General features: G+C 42.4%; 1 protein-coding gene and 1 long non-coding RNA gene across 3 annotated transcripts; one reads left to right on the forward strand and one right to left on the reverse strand.

Moving 5' to 3' along the window:
- Positions 1–625: 625 nt before the first annotated feature.
- On the reverse strand, positions 626–25,187 carry LOC129562049 (uncharacterized). Of its 2 annotated transcripts, none has more exons than XR_016037443.1 (3): positions 25,007–25,187; positions 19,708–19,948; positions 626–1,318 (listed from the first exon to the last, which is right to left on the reverse strand). It is a non-coding gene; the product is annotated as an uncharacterized LOC129562049 (long non-coding RNA). The 2 variants fall into 2 exon arrangements; XR_008687099.2 differs by lacking the exon at positions 626–1,318 and adding an exon at positions 11,997–14,318.
- CHRNA9 (cholinergic receptor nicotinic alpha 9 subunit) lies at positions 9,016–21,847 on the forward strand. The gene is made up of 5 exons (XM_055434992.2): positions 9,016–9,237; positions 9,561–9,706; positions 10,624–10,778; positions 16,893–17,425; positions 21,306–21,847. Exons 1-5 carry the CDS (start codon positions 9,174–9,176, stop codon positions 21,845–21,847), a joined length of 1,440 nt encoding a protein of 479 aa, XP_055290967.1. The 5' UTR covers positions 9,016–9,173.

Below are 25,187 nucleotides of genomic sequence, written 5' to 3' on the forward strand. Positions count from 1 at the left end.
GTTGCATTTTTCCCCTTTCATCATCACTTGTTTAGTGCTTTCTATAGTTAAGCACTGGTATCAGGGTGTTACCAAGTCAAATTTGGGCCCTCTCACCCAACTCAAAGCAGAGCCAAGCTTCTGACACCAGGTTGTGCTGAAGAAAAGGGTAGCATTCATTTCAAAGCGTCAAACAAGGAGAATGGGTGGATAATGTTCAAAGACCTAAATTCCCCAGTGGCTTTCAGGGAAGGACTTTTAAAGACATCATTAGAGGTGAGAGTTCTGGGGGTGCTTGAGCAGCTCATGAACACTCTTCTGATTGGTTGATGGTGAGGTAACAGAGTAGTATTTCAGAAGCCAACATTATCAGCCTTCTATTTCCCATCTGGGAGCTCTGTGATGGTGGTCAGCATGCAGTTAATGTCTTCTACCTGGTGGTGGTCTTAATACCTGCAAAACAACTCAAGGATGTGGCTCAGGATATTATCTTTAGCCCTTGAGGAAGAACTGAAGATCCTTGGTTTTGTTTTAGGGCTAAAGTATTATTATTTTGCCTTGCTTGACTTCTTTCCTCATTTTTTCACTTCTCTTATTAAATTTTCTCTTTAGAGCTCGTGGAAGGCCAAGGAGGATAAAGCTTTTCTACAAACAAAAGGTGGGGGACATGTCAGTGTGTGTGTGTGAGGTGTGTCTGTCCCTGGGAAGGTCCTGCAAGTTCCTGCTTGGTTTCAAGAGTTTCACATATATTAACTCATTTAGTTCTCAAAACAAGAGCGGCAGGTACTATTATACTTGTCCTCATATTATAGATGACAAAACACACACAGAGTGGTTAAGGAACCCATCCAAAGTTAACACAACTAGGAGGAGCCAGGAAGGCTTGAATCCAAGAACCAGATTTATGTTCTTAAGATCAATACTGTTTTCTTGTTACTAAAACAAACCAGAAAATGTTCAGAGAGTGTGGCCTCAGTAGGTAGTAATCCTTTCGGCATGATTTGACATCCTAGCTACCAACCCTTATCCCAAACCTTGGTGCATGGTAAAAGAATTTGGAGATTATTCCTTAAAAAAAAAAGAAAGGAAAAAACCTTGAATTTTTAATTTCGAGATACATGCTCAGATGAATCCATTAGAAAGTAGCGTGAAATAAGTCCTCAGGCACAGAGGCCCATCAGGGCATCTCTTGAGACTTCAGTGAGTTGGGAGGAGGCGTTGGTCAGCAGGTGACAGCTCTGGGCACCCAGGATAGTTCTCCTATACCAAGAGCTTGGGCTCCAGGAGGCTGAGGGGCTCTGACTTGGCTCTCAAAGGAAAGCTGTTGAAAGTTGTTTCCCTGTAAAACAAGGGAAGTCAGCTAGATGGTCTCCATGAGTTTTTCAAGGGTTAAAAATATTCTGATTCTAGATTTAAGGAAATGGAGAAATTATTCATGCCATGTTAATTTGTCGGGGGAAACCCTTTACAAAATATGTTTGATTTTTGCAATTTTTATTTACAAATACATGTAACCGAATGAAGTTACTTGTCCTCTTCACTCCTTTGTCTTCTCCCCACCTCCCTTCTCTGCTACTGGGGAGAGGGTGTTTTGGCAAAAGAATTCATGCGAATTCTCTGTCGAGGGGAACTCTATTTCAAAGAGTGGAAGCACTGCCATCCTTCTCCCAGAATGGAGCTGGGAATGCCCTCAGGAGGCCTGACCTCATTGGACAAAGGGTTCTCACCAGTTTCAGCTAAAAGGGTTGAGCAGGGACCCTGAGGGAGGGAGAGTGTAGGAAAGGATGAGAGACCATTCAGGGTAGATCCTGCGTAAATTACAGTGCAACCCCATGAGAACAGAAAAGGAGTATTTAGAGCACCTTTTGTGATTTGATCTGCATGGAGTGAGTTTTCCTATTGACCTGGGTCCTTCCAGATCTCATCAGTTCGGTTTAGTTGAGTTCAGTCGCTCAGTCACGTCCGACTCTCCGCTACCCCATGAATCACAGCATGCCAGGCCTCCCTGTCCATCACCAACTCCCAGAGTCCACCCAAACCCATGTCCATTGAGTCAGTGATGCCATCCAGCCATCTCATTCTCTGTTGTCCCCTTCTCCTCCCACCCCCAATCATTCCCAGCATCAGAGTCTTTTCCAGTAAGTCAACTCGTCACATGAGGTGGCCAAAGTATTGGAGTTTCAGCTTTAGCATCAGTCCTTCCAATGAACACCCAGGATCGATCTCCTTTAGAATGGACTGGTTGGATCTCCTTGCAGTCCAAGGGACTCTCAAGAGTCTTCTCCAGCACCACAGTTCAAAAGCATCAATTCTTCAGTGATCAGCTTTCTTCACAGTCCAACTCTCACATCCATACATGAAAACTGGAAAAACCATAGTCTTGACTATAGGATATGACAATACAGTTCCATGACTGTTTTAAAAAAATGGCCACAACATGAAACCTATCTCTGCCTGGATGGAGTCTTCTGAGTAACTTTTCTTTCCCTTCATTGTGTTTTTCTATACTTTCTAACTTGCTACACCATACATATATTGCTTATATAATAAAAATTGTGATTAAAGCTATTAAGATCGTATCAAATGTCTCTAATATCCTAATATTATATTTTGGGAAAAGACATGTCCCCTGAAATTTGTCCATAGAAGAGAATTTGGCTCATAGCAACTCTGAAATGCCTTGGCCTTGGAACATGGAATGAAGCAGGGCAAAGGCTAATAGAGTTTTGTCAATAGAATGCACTGGTCATAGCAAACACCCTCTTCCAACAACACAAGAGAAGACTCTACACATGGACATCATCAGATGGTCAACACCGAAATCAGATTGATTATATTCTTTGCAGCCAAAGATGGAGAAGCTGTATACAGTTAGCAAAAACAAGACCAGGAGCTGACTGTGGCTCACATCATGAACTCCTTATTGCCAAATTCAGACTTAAATTGAAGAAAGTAGAGAAAACCACTAGACTATTCATATACGACCTAAATCAAATCCCTTATGATTATACAGTGGAAGTGAGGAATAGATTTAAGGGACTAGATCTGATAGATAGAGTGCCTGATGAACTCTGGACAGAGGTTCGTGACATTGTACAGGAGACAGGGACCAAGACCATCCCCATGGAAAAGAAATGCAAAAAAACAAAATGGCTGTCTGAGGAGGCCTTACAAATAGCTGTGAAAAGAAGAGAAGCGAAAAGCAAAGGAGAAAAGGAAAGATATAATCATCTGAATGCAGAGTTCCAAAGAATAGCAAGGAGAGATAAGAAAGGCTTCCTCAGTGATCAATGCAAAGAAATAGAGGAAAACAACAGAATAGGAAAAACAAGAGATCTCTTCAAGAAAATTAGAGATTCCAAGGGAACATTTCATGCAAAGATAGGCTTGATAAAGGACAGAAATGGTATGGACCTAACAGAAGCAGAAGATATTAAGAAGAGGTGGCAAGAATACACAGAAGAACTGTACAAAAAAGATCTTCACGACCAAGATAGTCACGATAACGTGATCACTGACCTAGAGCCAGACATCTTGGAATATGAAGTCAAGTGGGCCTTAGAAAGCATCACTACGAACAAAGCTTGTGGAGGTGATGGAATTCCAGTTGAGCTATTGCAAATCTTGAAAGATGATGCTGTGAAAGTGCTGCACTCAATATGCCAGCAAATTTGGAAAACTCAGCAGTGGCCACAGGACTGGAAAAGGTCAGTCTTCATTCCAATCCCAAAGAAAGGCAATGCCAAAGAATGCTCAAACCACCGCACAATTGCACTCATTTCACACGCTAGTAAAGTCATGCTCAAAATTCTCCAAGCCAGGCTTCAGCAATATGTGAACCGTGAACTCCCAAATGTTCAAGCAGGTTTTAGAAAAGGCAGGGGCACCAGAGATCAAATTGCCAACATCTGCTGGATCATGGAGAAAGCAAGAGAGTTCCAGAAAAACATCTATTTCTACTTCATTGACTATGCCAAAGCCTTTGACTGTGTGGATCGCAATAAACTGTGGAAAATTCTGAAAGAGTTGGGAATACCAGACCACCTGACCTGCCTTTTGAGAAACCTGTATGCAGGTCAGGAAGCAACAGTCAGAACTGTACATGGAACAACAGACTGGTTCCAAATAGGAAAAGGAGTACGTCAAGGCTGTATATTGTCACCTTGCTTATTTAACTTATATGCTGAGTACATCATGAGGAACGCTGGGCTGGAAGAAGCACAAGCTGGAATCAAGATTGCTGGGAGAAATATCAATAACGTCAGATATGCAGATGACACTACCCTTATGGCAGAAAGTGAAGAGGAACTCAAAAGCCTCTTGATGAAAGTGAAAGAGGAGAGTGAAAAGGTTGGCTTGAAGCTCAACATTCAGAAAACAAAGATCATGGCATCTGGTCCCATCACTTCATGGGAAATAGATGGAAAAACAGTGGAAACAGTGTCAGACTTTATTTTTTGGGGCTCCAAAATCACTGCAGATGCTGATTGCAGCCATGAAATTAAAAGACGCTTACTCCTTGGAAGGAAAGTTATGATCAACCTTGATAGTATATTAAAAAGCAGAGATATTACTTTGCCAACCAAGGTCCATCTAGTCAAGGCAATGGTTTTTCCCGTGGTCATGTATGGATGTGAGAGTTGGACTGTGAAGAAAGCTGATTGCCGAAGAATTGATGCTTTTGAACTGTGGTGTTGGAGAAGACTCTTGAGAGTCCCTTGGACTGCAAGGAGATCCAACCAGTCCATTCTAAAAGAGGTCAATCCTGGGTGTTCATTGGAAGGACTGATGCTAAAGCTGAAACTGCAATACTTTGGACACCTCATGCGACGAGACAAGTTGACTCACTGGAAAAGACTCTGATGCTGGGAAAGGTTGGGGGCGGGAGGAGAAGGGGATGACAGAGAATGAGATGGCTGGATGGCATCACCGACTGTGTGGACATGAGTTTGAGTGAACTCCGGGAGTTGGTGATGGACAGGGAGGCCTGGTGTGCTGTGATTCATGGGGTTGCAGAGAGTCGGACACGACTGAGCGACTGAACTGAACTGAACTCTGAAATGGCTGAAATACTTTGTTTTGGCAAGGAATGCTGCTTCTCAATACCTTGGCCACCTGATGCAAAGAGCCAACGCATTGGAAAAGACCCTAATGCTGGGAAAGACTGAGGGTAGGAGAAGAGGGCGACAGAGGATGAGATGGTTGGATGGCATCACTAACTCAATGGACATGAGTTTGCACAAACTCAGGGAGATAGTGAAGGATAGGGGAGCCTGGTGTGCTGCAGTTCATGGGGTCACAAAGAGTCAGATGTGACTTTACTAATGAATAACAACAAGCTACTTCTCAAAAGATACAGATAATGAAAGGATTTGTGCTCTCTAGAAATTTTATGAATTGTAGGTCCCTGGGCAGGGCCAGAATATACTCCCTCAGACGGTGATATCACACAAACTATGGTGAAATGCTGTTCGGAACTTCTACCCATGATCCAGGAAAGGTAACTGCTGGCCTGAATATCATGAACTTCCCAATTTAAATAGTTTCGTGCTCTGTGAACCTGAATTAATATGCTAACAGATGTGACCATTCCAAAGTTAATGGACTCTCAGGAAATGGGATGTACCCTGGAGGTTCCAAATTTCTGGATGGCTGTGGTTTATTCAGATTATCTTCATTGCCTGAGAGTATGTTTTAGAAAGTCAGTCTGCTTGCTTTTTAGCCTTATTGAACTCTAAATGGTGAACTTAATGGATTACTTCTTCCACTAGTTTCTTACAAATTATAGGACCACTATGTTAAAGACCTCTCTGCCTCTCTCTCTGTAATTTGTAGCTAATGGAAGTGTAGTGATTGGGTAAATGTGTATAGGTCCCTAGGAAAACACCTAGTGGTTGTTTTCTTTAATTTAAAAATTGTATTTCTTTCTTTATTTTTGACTGAACTGGGTCTTCTTTACTTTGCGTGGGCTTTTTCTAGTGGTGAGCAGGGACGACTCTTCCTTGTAGTACACGGGCTTCTCATTGCAGTGGTTGTTTTTAGAATGAATTTAAGAGGAGTTTGCTTTCTAGTTATTAAAATCTTTGCCTAAAAGGCAGAATTGCCCCCCAAAAAGGATTGGGTTAATTTGGTTTGTGTTAACATTGACAGATGAGCCTCAGTCAGTCAGTTCAGTTGCTCAGTCGTGTCTGACTCTTTGCGACCCCATGGACTGCAGCATGCCAGGCCTCCCTGTCCATCACCAACTCCCGGAGTTCACTCAAACTCATGTCCATTGAGTCAGTGATGCCATCCAACCATCTTATCCTCTGTCGTCCCCTTCTCCTCCAGCCTTCAATCTTTCCCAGCATCAGGGTATTTTCAAATGAGTCAGTTCTTCACATCAGGTGGCCAAAGTATTGGAGTTCAACAACAGTCCTTCCAATGAATATTCAGGACTGATTTCCTTTAGGGCTCTTACCATTTTTAAAAAGAATTCCAAGTGACCAACTGAATGAACTGAGTTAATGTAAAGCAATCAGACTGCCAAAGATGATTACTTTTGAGGCAGCTTACAAGCAGCTGGAGCAGTAGCTAACACCATGTGTTTGTTCACTGATCACTTATTCCCAGGGGCTGTTCCCTGTGATAAGGCATCAAAGACATAAGATAGAGCATCTCTCCCCATGAGAAGAAGAGGCCAAGTTAGCATGGGGAGCACAATGAGTGGGGGTGGGTGGCCTGGATTCTGTCTCTGGCAAGTGCTGCTGGAGGCAAGCCACTTGAATCTCTAGACATCAGCTTCCTCATGTGAAAATGAGGCATCTGACTCCATTTCAAAAGGACTTTCAGCCTCTAAGATTCCAGAGTGGATGGTTTTTTCTAGGAGGGAGGGCTGTGCGTGGGGACCAGGAACTGTGCCAGACTAAGGGAGTCATAAAAGTTACATCCTCACAATCAACACAAGGGCACTGGCAATTAAGAAACACACTTAGCTGATGGCTTGAGTGTCTGTTCCATTTGGAGGATATATTCCTGAAAAGGGACAGGGTGACTCATCAGATGGCTGTAACCTGATGAAGTAGAGCTATCCAATTTCCTTGCTCTGATTCCAGGCAACCGAATGATCTTAATTTAGTTTTCCAAGGCAGTTTCCCCAAGCAAGAGAAGGGACAGACTATGACAAATGGAAACTGACATTCTTTTGTGTGAACAGAATTAGATCACATATGATAAATGACTGCGAGTATATAAAGTAGCATTCAAATGCAAAGCACCATTAGTTTATGAATCATTCTTATACATTCTTAGCATTTGAACTTTTTTTTTTTTAAAGTGCTAGTAGTAAACCGTGGATGACTTGGTAAATGCAGAAATTCTGTATCTGCAAAGCTGATCAGAGGTGAAAATTACTAATATTTACATGAAAGTGAAAGTCGCTCAGCTGTGTCCAACTCTTCAGTTCAGTCCCTCAGTTGTGTCTGACTCTTTGTGACCCCGTGAATCACAGCATGTCAGGCCTCCCTGTCCATCACCAACTCCCGGAGTCCACCCAAACTCACATCCATCAAGTCGGTGATGCCATTCAGCCATCTCATTCACTGTTTTCCCTTTCTCCTCCTGCCCCCAATCCCTCCCAGCCTCAGAGTCTTTTCCAGTGAGTCAACTCTTCGCATGAGGTGGCCAAAGTATTGGAGTTTCAGCTTTAGTATCCGTCCTTCCAATGAACACCCAGGACTGATCTCCTTTAGAATGGACTGGTTGGATCACTTTGCAGTCCAAGGGACTCTCAAGAATCTTCTCCAGCACCACAGTTCAAAAGCATCAATTCTTCGGTGCTCAGCTTTCTTCACAGTCCAACTCTCTCATCCATACATGACCACTGGAAAAACCATAGCCTTGACTAGATGGACCTTTGTTGGCAAAGTATTATCTCTGCTTTTTAATATGCTATCTAGGTTGGTCATAACTTTCCTTCCAAGAAGTAAGTGTCTTCTCATTTCATGGCTGCAATCACCATCTGCAATGATTTTGGAGCCCAGAAAAATAAAGTCTGACACTGTGTCCACTGTTTCGCCATCTGTTTCCAACTCTTGCTGCTGCTACTGCTGCTAAGTCGCTTTAGTCATGTCCGACTCTGTGCGACCCCATAGAGGGCAGCTCACCAGGCTCCCCCATCCCTGGGATTCTCCAGGCAAGAACACTGGAGTGGGTTGCCATTTCCTTCCCCAATACATGAAAATGAAAAGTGAAAGTGAAGTTGCTCAGTCGTGTCCGAATCTTCGCGACCCCATGGACTGCAGCCCACCAGGCTCCTTCACCCATGGGATTTTCCAGGCAAGAGTACTTAGCGCTTTACAATTTACAAATGGTTTCTGCATACAATACCCCAGTAACTCTGGGAGAGAGGGATTATTTTCCCTGTCTCTAGTTCAGGAAAGCTGTGTATAACGAGGGAGGGTTTGGACTAGCAGTGAAACCTAGGTCGTCTGCTGCTAGTCCAAATCATGGAGTTGCTGCAGCTTCGGAAGGAAGTGAATGCTCTGTTCCCATCCATTGGTGCCGCCCACCCACCTACGCGCACACATGCGCACACGCAGACTCACACAAGTTACCATACAAGGCCCATGCTCAGTGGGACAACTGAAGGAGTGATGAGAAGCAGAGGCAGAGAAGAAACCCAAATGCCAATCTGTTCAAAGATCATGGAACTGCTTCTCTTTCCCTCTTCAAAAGGCCCTCAAAGCGCATAGGGCCTTTCTGGATGGGCTACCCCATGGATGGGTCAGTTCAGCTTTTCTTAGACCCCAAACTCAGACTGAATCTACTCAATGCAGGTGTAGAAAATGCCTGGTCTGCATAGGTGGAATCTCAGGTGTGTTGGGCTCCCACCTCTCTTCCCTTGAAAGATTGGTCTGGATATTCCTAGTGAAGTTAGCTGGGGATTCTCAACTGGGACAACTCCCCCAGGGCAGCACTGCCTGACCTAACCCACCTGGGGCTCCTGGCATCTTACCTGCTGGAGCTGCTAGTCTCAGATTACTGATGGGGAGGGGACCTGGCAAGCTTGCTTTGTTCCTGGCAAGCCTGAGCTCCCCATCTGCTGTGCAGAGACAGAAACAGAGTGGCAGCTGTGTGCCCAGACCCTTCCCATTGCTGGAGAAGCGGAAGACCGCACTGCCTAGCCAGGGACTTACAGAGACTTAGGGAAAAAGATGAGCTGGCCCCACTCCTGCATCTCCTTTTGCTGGATTTACTTTGCTGCCTCCAGACTGAGAGGTAAGAGGCTGGTGGGTATGCAACTGTCTTAGCTCAGGGGTCACTTCTTTGGTGGAATGTTGGGTGGGCCAGGAAAAGAACAGATGCTCTAACTGTAAGGAAGTATTTCAGCTTCTTACAGTCTCATGTTGATCCTGTAGGGCCTTCCAGAGAAATAACTCCACTTGACCCAGAGCTTGTCCCTAGCTGATGGTAGGTAGGTAGGTAGATAGGTAGGACGGTAGGTAGGGATGATAGAACCAATGCTAGTCCTTGGTCTGTTGCTCTTTGCCTTGAAATACACATAACACTGAAGCTTGATCCAGATCCCTCTTTTTGAGCAGCTGTAGAACCAGCAGATGGAAAATATGCTCAGAAGTTGTTTAATGACCTTTTTGAAGACTACTCTAATGCTCTTCGTCCAGTAGAGGATACAGATAAAGTCCTGAACGTCACACTCCAGATTACACTTTCTCAGATTAAGGATATGGTGAGTAACATAGTGTTGACTCTTCTGAATGGTTAGAATGAAACTAACAGTGCTTTCTAAAGGAAATGTCTTACCTGGGAATTTGAGGGACAATGAGAACAGACAGCTCTGTGTGCAAGCTGGTGGGAGAAGGGAATTCCAGGAGAGGAACGCTTTCTACGAAATTAATTTCACTAAATTACCTAAGTCTTTCCATGAACATTAACAGTCTTAGAACATCTCAAGAAAGTTGGTTACACATTACATGTTCCATTTCTATGAAATGTATAAAGTCAGCAAAACCATAAAGACAGAAAGCGAAGTTAGGTTGCCAGGAGCTGTGAGAATGATGGGGAAATAGTGACTGACTGCTTGATTGTCATAGGATTTCTCTTTTGAGATGACAAAATGTTCTGGAAGCAGAGAATGGGGATGGTTGCATGACATTGTGAATAAACTGGAAACTGCTGAATTGCACACTTTAAAGTAGTTAAAGTGGTGAGTTTCATACAATATGAATTTTATCCCAATTTTTAAAAGATGTTTTAAGAAGACATACATTAATGCTTATATGTGTTTAGTTACACAAAGTTATGAAACTTCAAAATCTTTTCTTCTATACATTGTTGATGTTTGCTGACTTTTTCATTCAAAAAAATCATTCATCAGTTGATCAATTTTCAAAGAAATTTGAGCAGTTGACCCATGCATCTGATGATTTAAATAAATTTGTCCACTTGATGTTCCAAATACTAATCAAGCAGGAAAAATATGACCTTGGCAGTCAATCAAGGGGATAGACGCGAAAAAACTCTCGCTTACTTATTGGAAATAGATTAGTGCTCTTGGAATTCCTGTTTTGAAGACAGGTGTTTTACAGACAAAGTGTGTTTGATTGAGGTGTCTGCTGGACAGTTATATCTGGGTTAATTGTGCAGGATGAGAGAAACCAAATTCTGACTGCCTATTTGTGGATCCGCCAAATCTGGCATGATGCATATCTCACGTGGGATCGAGACCAATATGATGGACTAGACTCCATCAGGATCCCCAGCGACCTGGTGTGGAGACCGGATATTGTCCTATATAACAAGTAAGTGTAAGTCAGTAGCTTCTCAGGAATGAATTTGTTGATTAAACAGAAGGTAAACAGAATGGGGCCTCCCTGCTGGCTCAGTTGGTAAAGAATCCATCTGTAATGCAGGAGACCCAGGTTTAATCCCTGGGTAGGGAAGATCCCCTGGAGAAGGAAATGGCAATCCACTCTAGTATTCTTGCCTGGAAGATCCCATGGACCAAGGAGCCTGGCAGGCTACAGTCCCTGAGGTCACAAAGAGTCTGACATGATTTAGCAAGTAAACCACCACCAACCACCACCACCACCACCACCAAACATAATGGAAGAGGAAAGTTTGAAACATGCATGAAGTTAGGTCAATTCATGTTCTTAGATCCTGAACTGGTAGTTATAAAACCTCAGATAATAAAATAATAATGGTCATAAAAATCTTAGAGCTACATTCTCCCTTTCAGGTGAGAAACCGTATTGGGAGTCGTGTTAGTTTTCTAGGGCTACTGTAACAGATTACTACAAACTGGGTGGCTTAAACCACAGGAACTATTGTCTCACAGTTTTGGAGGCTAGAAGTATAAGGTAAAGGTATTGGCAAGGTTGGTTCCCTCTGAGGTGGTGAGGAAAATCTGTTCCATGTCTCTGCCCTAGACTCTTGGGTGGTTGCTGGCAATCTTTGGTCCCTTGACTTGTGGAAGCATCACCCCAATCTCTGCCTTCTTCTTCACATGGCATCGTGTTCCCTTTGTGTTGTCCGTGTCCGTATTTCCCCGTGCATTGAAGATATCAGTCATGTTGAATTAGATGCCCACCCTACACCAATATGACCTTGCCTTTTTTAAAAAATTAAAGATAATTTTATTGTGCTTTTCTTAACACAAAAAAATTTATAGATTTACTGTTTGAAAAAGATACAGTTGTCTAAATTAAGGCACTAAGACAGAAGTAAAAATTACTCATAATCCCACAGAATATGACCTCTTCTTTTAAAGACATTTAACTACTAATTACATCTGCTGCTGCTGCTGCTGCTAAGTCGCTTCAGTCGTGTCCGACTCCATGTGACCCCATAGATGGCAGCCCACCAGGCTCCCCCATCGCTGGGATTCTCCAGGCAAGAACACTGGAGTGGGTTGCCATTTCCTTCTCCAATGCGTGAAAGTGAAGTCGCTCAGTCGTGTCCGACTAGTAGCGACCCCATGGACTGCAGCCTACCAGGTTCCTCTGTCCGTGGGATTTTCTAGGCAAGAGTACTGGAGTGACTTGCCATTGCCTTCTCCATCTGCAATGACTCTATTCCAAATAAGGTTGCATTCTGAAGTGTCAGGGGCTAGGATTCAACATATGAACTTTTTGCAGATGCAATTCAGCCCATAATAGTGGTGCTTCCTTGTCTATGATCATGTATGGAAAATACATGATACTGTTAAGATTAAGGGGCTTCCCAGGCAGTGCAGTGGTAACTCTGCCTTCCAATGCAGGAGATGCAAGAGACAGGGGTTCAATTCCTGGGTTGGGAAGTTCCCCTAGAGTAGGAAATGGCAACCCCCTCCAGTATTCTTGTCTGGAAAATTCCACGGACAGAGGAGCCTGGTGGGCTACAGTCCATGGGGTCACAAATAGTCAGGCACAACTGAGCAACTGAGTACATTAAGATTTAATCAGAGTGGACCAGCTAGAAGCTGGCCCATGGGTTTTGGACTTTGTATAGAGTGGAAGCTGAACTGGATCATAAGATCACCAGTTGGCCTTTTCCTGGTCTGAGAGCAAGGGGTCTTAGTGAGTGGGCAAGTAAGGCTTAAGTTTCTAAAATTGTAAAGTGTGCATGAATCACCTGAGGAGCCTGCTAAAATACAGATTCTCATTCAGTAGGTCTGGGGTAGAGTTAAGTTTAGCTTTAAGTTCTGCTTACGTAGCTTAGATGATGGAAAGCGTAGGAAAACTTTCAGATGAGATTGGATATACATATGTCAAATTTGATTAAATTTTACACTTCAAATGTATGCAGTTTATTGTATGCCAATCAGTAAAACTCTTTAAAAAGAAGAAAAAAAAGATGAGATTGGTAGTGAAGGAGGGAGAAGAGGAACAGGTTTGGAGAAAAAGGTATGGATTTATTATGAGACCTGTTCAGTTTGGGAGACCAAAGGATCATTCACACGGAGACGGCCAACAAAGAGATTGCAAAGGCAAGTTTAAAGCCTGGAAAGAAGGTCAGGGATAGGGCTATCAAAAGCCCTTTAAGCCCTTATAGAACTGCTCAAGGAGATCTGGAAGCATTGGTGGGCCATAGGAAACCATTACAAGTGCTGAGCAGTAAAATAATGTGATCACAGAAACCAGGGAAATAAAACAAAGTACTGGTCATGAAGCAATTATTAGTAATGTCTCCAAGCTCCTCCTGAGTAGCTGGGGTTTTCAGACGATGGACCCCTTTGCCCTCTGGCTTCTGGTTGGGTTGGCCTAACGAGACACATCGTGAGCAGTTGGAGGGAGAAAAGAGAGTGAGGTTGGGGCATGCATCCCCTTGCTCCCTTCCTAGATTTATTATCTTTGGCTGGCTGTGTCGTTTGACAGAAGGCATGTCTCCTGTCGGAGAAGGAAATGGCAACCCACTCCAATATTCTTTTTTTTTTTTTAATTGGAGGCTAATGGCATCACCGACTCTGTGGACATGAGTTTGAGTGAACTCAACTGTTCAGTCGCTCAGTCATGTCCGACTCTCCGCGACGCCATGAATCACAGCACGCCAGGCCTCCCTGTCCATCACCAACTCCCGGAGTTCACTCAAACTCATGTCCACACAGTCGGTGATGCCATCCAGCCATCTCATTCTCCGTCGTCCCCTTCTCCTCCCTCCCCCAACCTTTCCCAGCATCAGAGTGTTTTCCAGTGAGTCAACTCTTCGCATGAGGTGGCCAAAGTATTGCAGTTTCAGCTTTAGCATCAGTCCCTCCAATGAACACCCAGGATTGATCTCCTTTAGAATGGACTGGTTGGATCTCCTTGCAGTATAAGGGACTCTCAAGAGTCTTCTCCAACACCACAGTTCAAAAGCATCGATTCTTCGGCGATCAGCTTTCTTCACAGTCCAACTCTCACATCCATACATGACCACTGGAAAAACCATTGCCTTGACTAGACGGACCTTGGTTGGCAAAGTAATGTCTCTGCTTTTTAATATACTATCAAGGTTGGTCATAACTTTCCTTCCAAGGAGCAAGTGTCTTTTAATTTCATGGCTGCAATCAGCATCTGCAGTGATTTTGGAGCCCCAAAAAATAAAGTCTGACACTGTTTCCACTGTTTTTCCATCTATTTCCCATGAAGTGATGGGACCAGATGCCATGATCTTTGTTTTCTGAATGTTGAGCTTCAAGCCAACCTTTTCACTCTCCTCTTTCACTTTCATCAAGAGGCTTTTGAGTTCCTCTTCACTTTCTGCCATAAGGGTAGTGTCATCTGCATATCTGACGTTATTGATATTTCTCCCAGCAATCTTGATTCCAGCTTGTGCTTCTTCCAGCCCAGAGTTCCTCATGATGTACTCTGCATATAAGACTAGAGTGGACATAATCAGACCATTGCATTGTGGTACCAAAAGGTTAATAAGTAGGAAAAAAACTTGTAAAACATGTCAGTTCTTAGATCTAATACATCGTCTTCTAGCAAATTAACCTAAGGAAAGAGTCAGTGGATAAATGCAACAGTTTGACAACAGGGATGTTCACTAGTGCATTGTTTGTAAATGTAAAAAATAGAAACAACCATAATGTTGAACATCAGTGAGCTGGTTAAATTACTATGGCACATCTCTAAAAAGGAGTATAATTGAAAATCATTTAGCCATGAAAATAATGTTGCAGAAGATTATGGACAGATGACCACCTACATTTTAAAATTGTCTCAGTCTTGTTTTTGGTAAACTAAAGGTCCGTCTAGTCAAGGCAATGGTTTTTCCCGTGGTCATGTATGGATGTGAGAGTTGGACTGTGAAGAAAGCTGATCACCGAAGAATGGATGCTTTTGAACTGTGGTGCTGGAGAAGACTCTTGAGAGTCCCTTGGACTGCAAGGAGATCCAACCAGTCCATTCTAAAGGAGATCAGTCCTGGGTGTCCATTGGAAGGACTGATGCGAAAGCTGAAACTCCAATACTTTGGCCACCTCATGCAAAGAGTTGACTCACTGGAAAAGACTCTGATGCTGGGAAGGATTGAGGGCGGGAGGAGACAGGGACGACAGAGAATGAGATGGCTGGATGGCATCACCGACTCGATGGACATGAGTTGAGTGAACTCCGGGAGTTGGTAATAGATAGGGAGGCCTGGCGTGCTGTGATTCATAGGGTCGCAAAGAGTCGGACACGACTGAGCGACTGAACTGAACTGAACATTTTTATTTCAAGATAATTTTACAGAAAAGTTGGAAAGAAAAGTTGGTACAGAGTTCCTGTTTACTTTTCACGCAGTTTTCCTTAACATTTCCTTAACATGATTATGTCTTACATAACCATAGTACATATGCCAAAACTAATACTATTAGTGGTGCTAGTGGTAAAGAATCTGCCTGTCAATGCAGGAGACACAAGAGATTCAGGTTTGATCTCTGGGTCAGGAAGATTCTCTGTTGTAAGAAATGGCAACCCACTGCAGTATTCTTGACTGGAGAATTCCATGGGCAGAGGAGCCTGGTGGATTACAATCCATGGGGCCACAAAGAGTTTGACATGACAGAACGACTGAGCACACAACTAAACTACAGGTTTTATTTGAACTTCATCAGCTTTTCCACTAATGTCCTGTTTTCTGTTTCAGGATCTAATCCAGCATATCACATTACATTTAGCCATAATATAGTTTATAGGGAAAAAATTGTAAGGAACACTCAGAAAAATATGCATTAAATATTAATAGAAACTTATCAGTTAAGGCTGAAAGCACTGAAAATTGACTTTGTCTACCTTGTCAAAAAAGGAATTTGTAGGAAGGATATGCTACAGCTTACTGAATTAAAGGAGAAAAATCATTGATAAGGCCTTGGAAAGGACAGACTAGGGCTACTCCATAGTTCAAGACAAGGGGCTATTGAATTTTTTAAAAAAATTTAATTAATTGATTTTTCTAGGAATCCATTACCAGATTGACTCTTTTTGGTCTTTGGGTCACTCTGCTTAATATGTAAACTCCAGGGAGTGTGAATCTGTTGGACCCAGCTCAGGTCACAAGCCAGCCCCTGGCCAGGGGAGCCCAGGGTACCTTGATCATCATTTCATCTGCCTTACAATGGTGGTGGAGAAAGTCATTCCCCAAAGTGAAACAGAAATTTTGTACCCCCAAAATGCCAGCCATAAATATTGATAAAGCAAAAATAAGATATATCTAGAATAAATTATTATCTTTTAGATTAGAGATGAATAATTTTTTCCTCTGTGTTTTTCCGATGTTCTACAGTAAACATGTACAATTCTTCCAACAGCAACAAAGAGCTACTTTAATATTCTTGTGCCCAAAGTTAGCAAAATCATTTAAGCAGAGCCTCTGTCAGATTTTAGCCTCGTTTACTTTTTGTCTGGGTGTTTGAATCATTATACCTGGACCAAGAGAATGGCATTGGGAATGGAGAGGAAGGGATAATAGGCAACGATGCTTATTTAATTTTGGTTGCACTGGGCTGCACGTGGGCTGTCTTTAGTTGCGGTGAGCGGGGTCTGCTCTTCGTTGGGGTGCACTGGCTTCTCATTGCGGTGGCTCCTTCTGTTGTGGAGCACGGGCTCTGTGTACACAGGCTCAGTACTTGTGGCGCATGGGCTTAGTTGCCTCACGGCACGTGGGATCTTCCCGGACCAGGGATTGAACACGTGTCCCCTGCATTAGCAGGTGGATTCTTAATCACTGGACCACTAAGAAAGTCTGGCAAAGACGCTTTAAAGGAAGAATCCAGGAGAACTCGGCCTAACTAGTTAGAAGAAGGGCAAATTAGAGTTGATTTTGGACTTTCAAGCCAGGGTAACAAGAATGGTGGTCCATTGCCAAAGACACTGAAGTGATGGGGAAAGGGCAATGAGCTGTCTGGGTTAAAGAACTTGGTGAGTTGTCCTGGCAAGCAGCTCTCATTTTCCTTCTCTGACCTCCAGGGCTGACGATGAATCTTCCGAGCCCGTGAACACCAACGTGGTCCTGCGGTATGATGGGCTGATCACCTGGGATGCACCAGCCATCACCAAAAGCTCCTGTGTGGTGGACGTCACCTACTTCCCCTTTGATAATCAGCAGTGCAACCTGACCTTTGGCTCCTGGACCTACAATGGCAATCAGGTGGACATATTCAATGCCCTGGACAGTGGAGACCTCTCCGACTTCATTGAAGACGTGGAGTGGGAGGTGCACGGCATGCCTGCTGTGAAGAACGTGATCTCCTACGGCTGCTGCTCTGAGCCTTACCCGGATGTGACGTTCACTCTCCTTCTGAAGAGGAGGTCCTCCTTCTACATTGTCAACCTCCTCATCCCGTGCGTCCTCATATCTTTTCTGGCTCCCTTGAGTTTCTATCTCCCAGCAGCCTCTGGGGAAAAGGTCTCCCTGGGAGTGACCATACTGTTGGCCATGACTGTATTTCAGCTCATGGTGGCAGAGATCATGCCAGCCTCAGAAAACGTCCCTCTGATCGGTGAGTTCAAGTCTCTTACACTTTGGAGTCAGCTTTTTGGTGACTGCAGCTGTATCTGTGCCTTTAAACTCATAACAATTCAGTCAACTGCAAACTCAACACAGGCTCATTTAGTGTCTTCAGCTGGCATCTCTGAATAGTGATGTGGCTGTTCAAGACAAAGCTGGGCTCGAGGTCTCCAGGTTTACCCAAAAGAGGAATGAGAGCTGTGTGGTTTAGAGCAGTGGTTCTTGAAGTATGGTCCCTGGACCCGCAGCATCAGCCTCAATTTGCATATACAAATCCTCAGGGCCCACCCTAGACCTGCTGACTAGGGTGGGAGTAAAGCCTGCAAACTGTTTTCACAGGCTTTCTGGGTGATTCTGGAAACCACTGGCTTTTAGGGTAAGGCCCTGCTTTTGAAGTCAAAGAAATCTGCATTTGAACTCTGACTTCACCATTCCTTACCTTAATCAACCTTAAGCAATTTACTTAATCTTTGAGTCTCTACTTCATCATCTTCACAATCTGTGTGATTGCTCCCTCACTGTGCCGTTGCTTAGCACAGAGCCTGGCATATGGTGAGGACTGAACAAACAGTGACTATCAGTATCTTATCACATCACAAGGGGTCTCTTCTTGGGAAAAATGGTAAACATAATGGAAATGATGAGCTAGATTCTTAAGCCTGCCATCTACCCTTGATAGAATAATTCTCAACCTTTATTGGGTATAATAGGTGTGAGAGAGACTGTTAAAAATGCAGGTAACTGGTGGTCCAGTGGTTAAGACTCTGTGCTTCTACTGCAGGGGTGCAGGTTCGATCCCTGATCAGAAAAGTTCCACATGCCATGAGGTTCAGCCACAGGAAAGAAAATAAAAAAATACAGGTTCTCACAGCAAAAGAGGTTTTTAAAAAGCAGTCTTGGACAAGATTTGGGAATCTGAGGTGATTCTAAAGTAGATCACATTTTCAAACATCTGCAATAATGAAATGTTCCTCTAAGGGTAGGAGTGTAGACTGTGGCTGCCATCACTGCCTTTCTTTTCCTTTACCTCTCTTGTTGTGAGATCCCTTCTAATACCTTTAATACCTACTTCCTGCCACCAAGGATAACACCCAGACCCACCACCTCTGCCTCAGTGACTTATGTTGTAATAGATGCTTTCAAGAATCAGAAGCTAGATCTAGTTTTTAGTTCTGTAAAGCCATCAGTGGGGTGAAATTTCAGAACACCAAGAGACTTAGTGACCAATATAAAAGAGACATTATGCTGCCTTTTCTCTCCCGAATGTAGTATTATCCATCTGAATAACATTCAGATGTTATTACATTGGTTTCTCTGTTTGGAGATTTCTTCCTTGTTATGTTTCTCCAAGCAAGCCACATACACACACTCACACACACACACACACACACACTCGCTCTCATGCACGTCTTTTTGAGAGATAGACACAGAAAATTCTCTCCTTTCTCATCACCACTAATAAAGAGGAAACGGTGTGTTGCTTCTTTCCTTACTTCGTCTAAGGCAGAAATGATTGACAGTGATGACATCCAATCATAACCCTGTTTGAGGCTGGATCAATAGGCAGATCCTGCTCTCTGCTTTACCAGGGAAATTCAACAGCAAGCTGGCTCAGTTTCTGAAGAAAGATGTCTCAGAACATGTCTCATGAATTTTACAAGCATTGCTTTTCCTGTCTCTGTGATAATATGAAATGTATCCTTTTAGGAAGGGTGCACATAGATCTTTCTTGAGAGTATTTAATAGTCACAACGTGTTATTTGTAGCACCTATGAAATAGAGTTCCAGTTTTAAGAAATGTATTTACATTTCCTGCATTAAGTATAGCATTTGATCCAGGCTTTTGACCTTTACAATGTTAAGAAAGATTTTATTTTTAGTTTACTCAGAGCTTTTAACAAATAATAAACAGATGATGAACATTATCAAATGTATGGTTTTCATCTGTTAAGACAATCATGTGAGTTTTTTCTTTTCCTCTATTAGTGTTGTGAATTACAGTTTTCTGTTGTTGAACTAAATCCTTCTTTATCGTGATGAGTTATCAATTAAAGACACCATAGGATTTAGTTAGCCAGTAATTTTTATAGGAGTTTCTCAAATGTATCTATAAATGAAATGGCCTTAAAATTTCCTTTCTTGCGTCTTTTAGAGTCAAGGCTAAATTTATTTCATAAAATGAACCAGTTAGGCAGTATTCCCTCTTTTCTATTTTTGAAACAACTTGCATTAAGATATGAGTTATCTGTTCCTTAAAAATTCAGTGAAACTCACCTGTGAAACCTTTTGGTTCTAGAGCTTTTTGGAAGATGGGTGGGTCAGTTCAGTTCAGTTCAGTTCAGTCGCTCAGTCGTGTCCGACTCTCTGCGACCCCATGAATCACAGCACGCCAGGCCTCCCTGTCCATCACCAACTCCCGGAGTTCACTCAGACTCATGTCCATCACACTGCAGATGCTGATTGCAGCCATGAAATTAAAAGACGCTTACTCCTTGGAAGGAAAGTTATGACCAACCTAGATAGTATATTAAAAAACAGAGACATTACTTTGCCAACCAAGGTCCGTCTAGTCAAGGCTATGGTTTTTCCCGTGGTCATGTATGGATGGGTGGGTAGAGGTATTTAATTCCTATTTCTATTCAAGCATCCTTTCTTCTTAGACTAAATTTGACATCTTGTAGATGGTAAAGAGTCTGCCTGCAATGTGGGAGACCCAGGTTTGACCCCTGGGTTGGGAAGATCTCCTGGAGAAGGAAATGGCAACCCAGTCTAGTATTCTTGCCTGGAAAATCCCATGAATGAAAGATCCTGGAGGGCTACAGTCCCTGGGGTCACAAACAGTCAGTCACGATTGAGCGACTAACACACATATTTATAGAAATTTCATCTAGGTTTTTGAATATATTATCATACAGCTATTTGTAATGTTATTGTATTGTTTTCTAAATTTCTGTCCTCTTATTTTTCTATTGCCTCCTTTTTCTCTCTCCTGCCACTATTCCATGAATGGCCTTATCAAAGGTTTATCAGTTTTATAGCTCTTTTCAAATAACTTGTTTTTGTTCATTTTCTAGGTTCTTTGTTCTGTATTTCCGAAATTTGTTCACTTATCTTTATTGTTTCCTTCCTTAATTTTCCTTTTTCATGACTATTTGCTTTTTGCAATCACATATTAAAGACTAATAGGGACACAATATCTCCTTTCTTCTCCAGTAAGAGTGAGATTCCATATTAACCAGGTTTAAAGACAATTCTGAGAACTGACCAAGATCATTCATTATTTATTTGTTTTGCTGAATGTAGAAGTTTTTCACATAGTGATAGCAAAAGTTTACAAACCTTTTAACTCAAGGAAGAGGACAGTGCTGAAAACTTTTCCTGTGTTTTTTCAATTAAGCATCACCATAGTCTTGTGAGTGATATTTGAATATTATAGTCATTCTATAGAGAAGAAAGCTGAGGCTTGCCAGAATTATATAACTTGCTGTAGGTCACAAGTCTGCTGAATGACAGAGCTGAGATTTGAACCCAGTTTTATTCAAAAGTCTATACTAGTCACCATTAATGTGTACAACTTCCATTTGTTTCTTCGTGAGTCAAATATGAAGACAGTTTTCCCCCCTAAATATATATTTATTTATTTGGCTGCTTCGGGTCTTAGCTGTGGCATGTGGGATATTTCATTGCAGCACATGGATTCTCTAATTGAAGTTCGTGAGCTTAGCTTCTTCTTTAAATGTGGGATCTTAGTTCCCCAACCAGGGATAAAAACCACGTCCCCTGCATTGCTAGATGGATTCTTAACTGCTGAACCACCAGCAAAGTCCCTTGAAGACAGGTTTAAGCTAACTTGGTTGCTGTTATTTTCCCAGGCAAATACTACATAGCCACAATGGCCTTGATCACAGCCTCCACTGCCTTGACCATTATGGTGATGAATATCCACTTCTGCGGGGCCGAGGCCCGGCCAGTGCCACCCTGGGCCCGGGTGGTCATCCTGAAATACATGTCCAGGATCTTGTTTGTCTACGACGTGGGTGAGAGCTGCCTTAGCACCCACCAGGACAGGGAGCGAGACCGCCTTACTAAGGTTTATGACAAACTTCCAGAGCCTAATCTGAAAACATCCAGAAATAAAGACCCTTCCAGAAAGAAGGAAATGAACAAACTCTTAAAGAATGACTTGAGGTGCCAGGGTGAGAACCTGGAGGATGGTGACAGTTTCTGTGCACGGTACAGAGTGTTGACGAGGAATATTGAGTACATTGCCAAGTGCCTCAAAGACCACAAGGCCACCAATTCCAAGGGGAGTGAATGGAAGAAGGTTGCAAAAGTCATAGACCGATTTTTCATGTGGATTTTTTTCATTATGGTGTTTGTGATGACTATATTGATCATAGCAAGAGCAGATTAGTGAGCATTTGATATGTGGAAATAAATCAATATAAGTCCCTGTGATCTACTCTAATGCTCTTCCAAATCAGAAATATCTATATCCATATTTACACATACATACACAAATATATATAAATTAGGGGTTATGTTGTCTTTACTTTTTATTTTTAACTTCAGATCAGTATTATAGCTGTCAGTTTAAATTAAGCAGGAGGTTCAAAATTTCAAGGGCAAGACAATGGAGGACATAGAGAAGGGTCACTGTTATATCCTTACCAGAGTGGTGGTGGCTTCTAGATCACACAATTATTCTCTCCTTCAGCAGTGCAGTTAACAAAGCATACTGCATTCTGTTTACAATTTAAAGCAAAACAAAAGAAATTGAGTTCCCCCTTAGCCCCTACTGCTGCTGCTGCTGCTAAGTCGCTTTAGTCGTGTCCAACTCTGTGTGACCCCATAGACGGCAGCCCACCAGGCTCCCCCATCCCTGGGATTCTCCAGGCAAGAACACTGGAGTGGGTTGCCATTTCCTTCTCCAATTCATAAAAGTGAAAAGTGAAAGTGAAGTTGCTCAGTCGTGTCTGACTCTTCGTGACCCCATGCACTGCAGCCTACCAGGCTCCTCCGTCCATGGGATTTTCCAGGCAAGAGTACTGGAGTGTGTTGCCATTGCCTTCTCCTAGCCCCTACTAGAACATGCTTTTGAAAAAAGGAAAATAGTCATATATTCCTTGGTGTTAATTTAAGTCTCCATGTTACCTTTCTCATTTCTCTGGTGCATTCAAGCTGTATTTCAAATGATGGAATAAAAACATTTTGCACCATATAAAGAAAGTCTAAGGATCAGCAACTCAGTGGGGGGAAAGAGCTTTCTTTGTATTGATGATGTCATATTGGTTATGTTTTCTACGAACCTTAAAGATGAAGTCATTCCTACATTTAGTCTTGGGTTTAAGTAAGATCACCTGCAAACTGGTCTGATTTTTTTCATTCATTCAGCTATTCACCAAACATTTATTTTCTCCTACCTATAATAAAGCTACATGATTCACATTTGAAGTGGGTGTTGTACCACATCTTATGCACAGGTCTGATCCTTGCTAATCTTCACCACAATTCTGTGAGCCAGGTGGAAAGGTGTTTCTAGTCACCTTTCTCAGAGGAAGAAGCTGTCTCTTAGGAAGGTGGGTGTAAGTGACCTGCCTCCACATCCACCTAGGTGGTAAGTAGAGCTGGGAGATAAACCCTCAGCCCTGTGAGTCTAGGCCAGGTCTGCTAAAGCCACACTGCTTTTTATCTGAGACAGATCATGATTTAGGATGGTAGTGATTGAGAGATTTTTTTTTTTTTAAGATTTTTTTAATGTGGATCATTTTAAAAGTCTTTATTGAATTTGTTTCTGTTTTATGATTTGGTTTTCTGGCTGTGAGGCACATGGGATCTTAACTTCCTGACCAGGGATCAAACCTACATCCCCAGGATTAAAAGGTGAAGCCTTAATCACTACCAGAGAAGTCCTGATTGAGGGATTCTTGTTCTTAATTCTGAATTTCTGCTCTAAATTACTGCCTATGCTTCTCCAGTTTTTTCCTACTTTGAGTCAAATATGTCTTCAAATTTCCTCACTTGCATCTTGATTAAAATGATCCAGGTACTAATACACATGCCCTAACTTCCAACCCCTCAATTATTCTTTTACCAATAAAACACAAATGAGCCAACATGGAGAAAAGCCAAGGATTAAGCTAGACGAGAAGGACGGTATTTGGTTTAAACATATATACCTTGTTTTTTAATCTTGTGTTTACTCATTTGTAAAATATTTATCGTGTACCTACTATATACTGAGTGCTATGTCAGCTTTGAAGCGAACAAATACAAAATGTGATTTCAACCCATTAGTTTCTCATATGGTGCTTGGAGTTCAGTAGAGGGGACAGTTAAGAAAGCAGACAAATACAACATAGTGTAAAAGTGCTATCACAGCAGCAGGGACAATATGCCATGGAACACCGAAGATTAATCTGCTTGAGGGAAAGTTTGGGAAAGACTTTGTAGGGGTGTTCCATTTGAGCTGGGTTTTGAAGATTGCATAGGCATTTGCTAAACAGAGAAAGGAGTGAGTTGGGGTTAGGAAGATTTGGGGAAATATAGTTTAGAATCAGATTTTTTTTTTTCTTTAACTATAGAAGTTCTTTTATAAATTACAACTGCATTTGGCAATAAATAATAGAAAACCCAATGGACCATGACTTAAGCAGATAGAGGTTATTTATCGACACAAAAATAAATCCAAAATTACAAAGTCCAGGGATCTAACCATCTTCCCTTTGTGTTGTTTTAAGGCACAAAATTCTAAGTTTACAGTAATTTATTATAACAGCAATAGAAGACTACTACAGTATCCAATGAGCAATTTTATGTGTATAACTTTTTCTGTATTTTAGATCATTTGTCTTAGATAGATATATCTATAGCCAGACTGAGGCAGCCCTATTGAACGATGTGTCCAAAAATGTTGAATTTATCCTAAAAACATCTGAGAACATGAAAGGATTGCAATCACGGAGTGACAGAGTCAGACTTGTATTTCAGAAATGAGATTGGGGTGGAAGTCAGAAGACTGTAGAGAAAAGAGAGAAGAGATAGAGAGATCTACTGAAATTTTTTAAAAACCTGTTCAGGGAATTGATAGTGAAGGCTTAACGCAAGACGGTGGGAATAAGAGAACAAATCACGAAGTATTTATGACCTAGAGTGGACAGGACTTGGTGACCTGTTGGATGTGGGTTTGGGGAGAGGGTGACATTGAGAATGATCCGAGCTTTCCATCTCAAACAACTGAGGTGAAGAGTAAAGAAGGACCAGGCTTTGGAGGAAAGAATTCTACTTAGGATGTCTTGAGTTGGAAATGCTTATGGGGCATCCTGGTGGAGAAATTTGGGAAGTAACTGAAGATACGTTTAGAACATCGGAGCAAAGTGAAAACTTCACTCAGGTTAGTTGTTAAAGTAGTCACTAAATGATTTCAGTGGGTAAGACACACGTTACAAACAGTAAGAGACTCAAATGAACAGAAGTGCATTATTCACCAGGGTTCCCGAAGCTTGTGACTGTCCTGCATCACTAAAGCAATTCCCTGCGGTGCTGTCATTTCTCCATTCACAAATCTACTTACCCAAGCACACTGAGGTCCCCTCCAGGTCCAGGGCCCAGAAACTCTGTCACTATTCTCTTTGTATCCTTTGTGATAAGGATATTCTCTTTTTATTTTTTGTGGCAATTGAACTCTGGGAGTTGGTGATGGACAGGGAGGCCTGGCATGCTGTGATTCATGGGGTTGCGGAGAGTCGGACACG

The sequence above is a fragment of the Moschus berezovskii genome, chromosome 5, assembly GCF_049115385.1.
Source record: "Moschus berezovskii isolate FMDL1 chromosome 5, NW_MosBer_1.0, whole genome shotgun sequence".
Lineage (NCBI taxonomy): Eukaryota > Metazoa > Chordata > Mammalia > Artiodactyla > Moschidae > Moschus > Moschus berezovskii.

Bases quoted from the DNA above. Each gene is read 5' to 3' on its own strand.
- CHRNA9 (XM_055434992.2), top strand. From the start codon at position 9,174: ATGAGCTGGCCCCACTCCTGCATCTCCTTTTGCTGGATTTACTTTGCT. The intron at 10,779-16,892 runs GTAAGTGTAAGT...TCTGACCTCCAG, and splicing joins GATATTGTCCTATATAACAA to GGCTGACGATGAATCTTCCG. The intron at 17,426-21,305 runs GTGAGTTCAAGT...TTATTTTCCCAG, and splicing joins AGAAAACGTCCCTCTGATCG to GCAAATACTACATAGCCACA.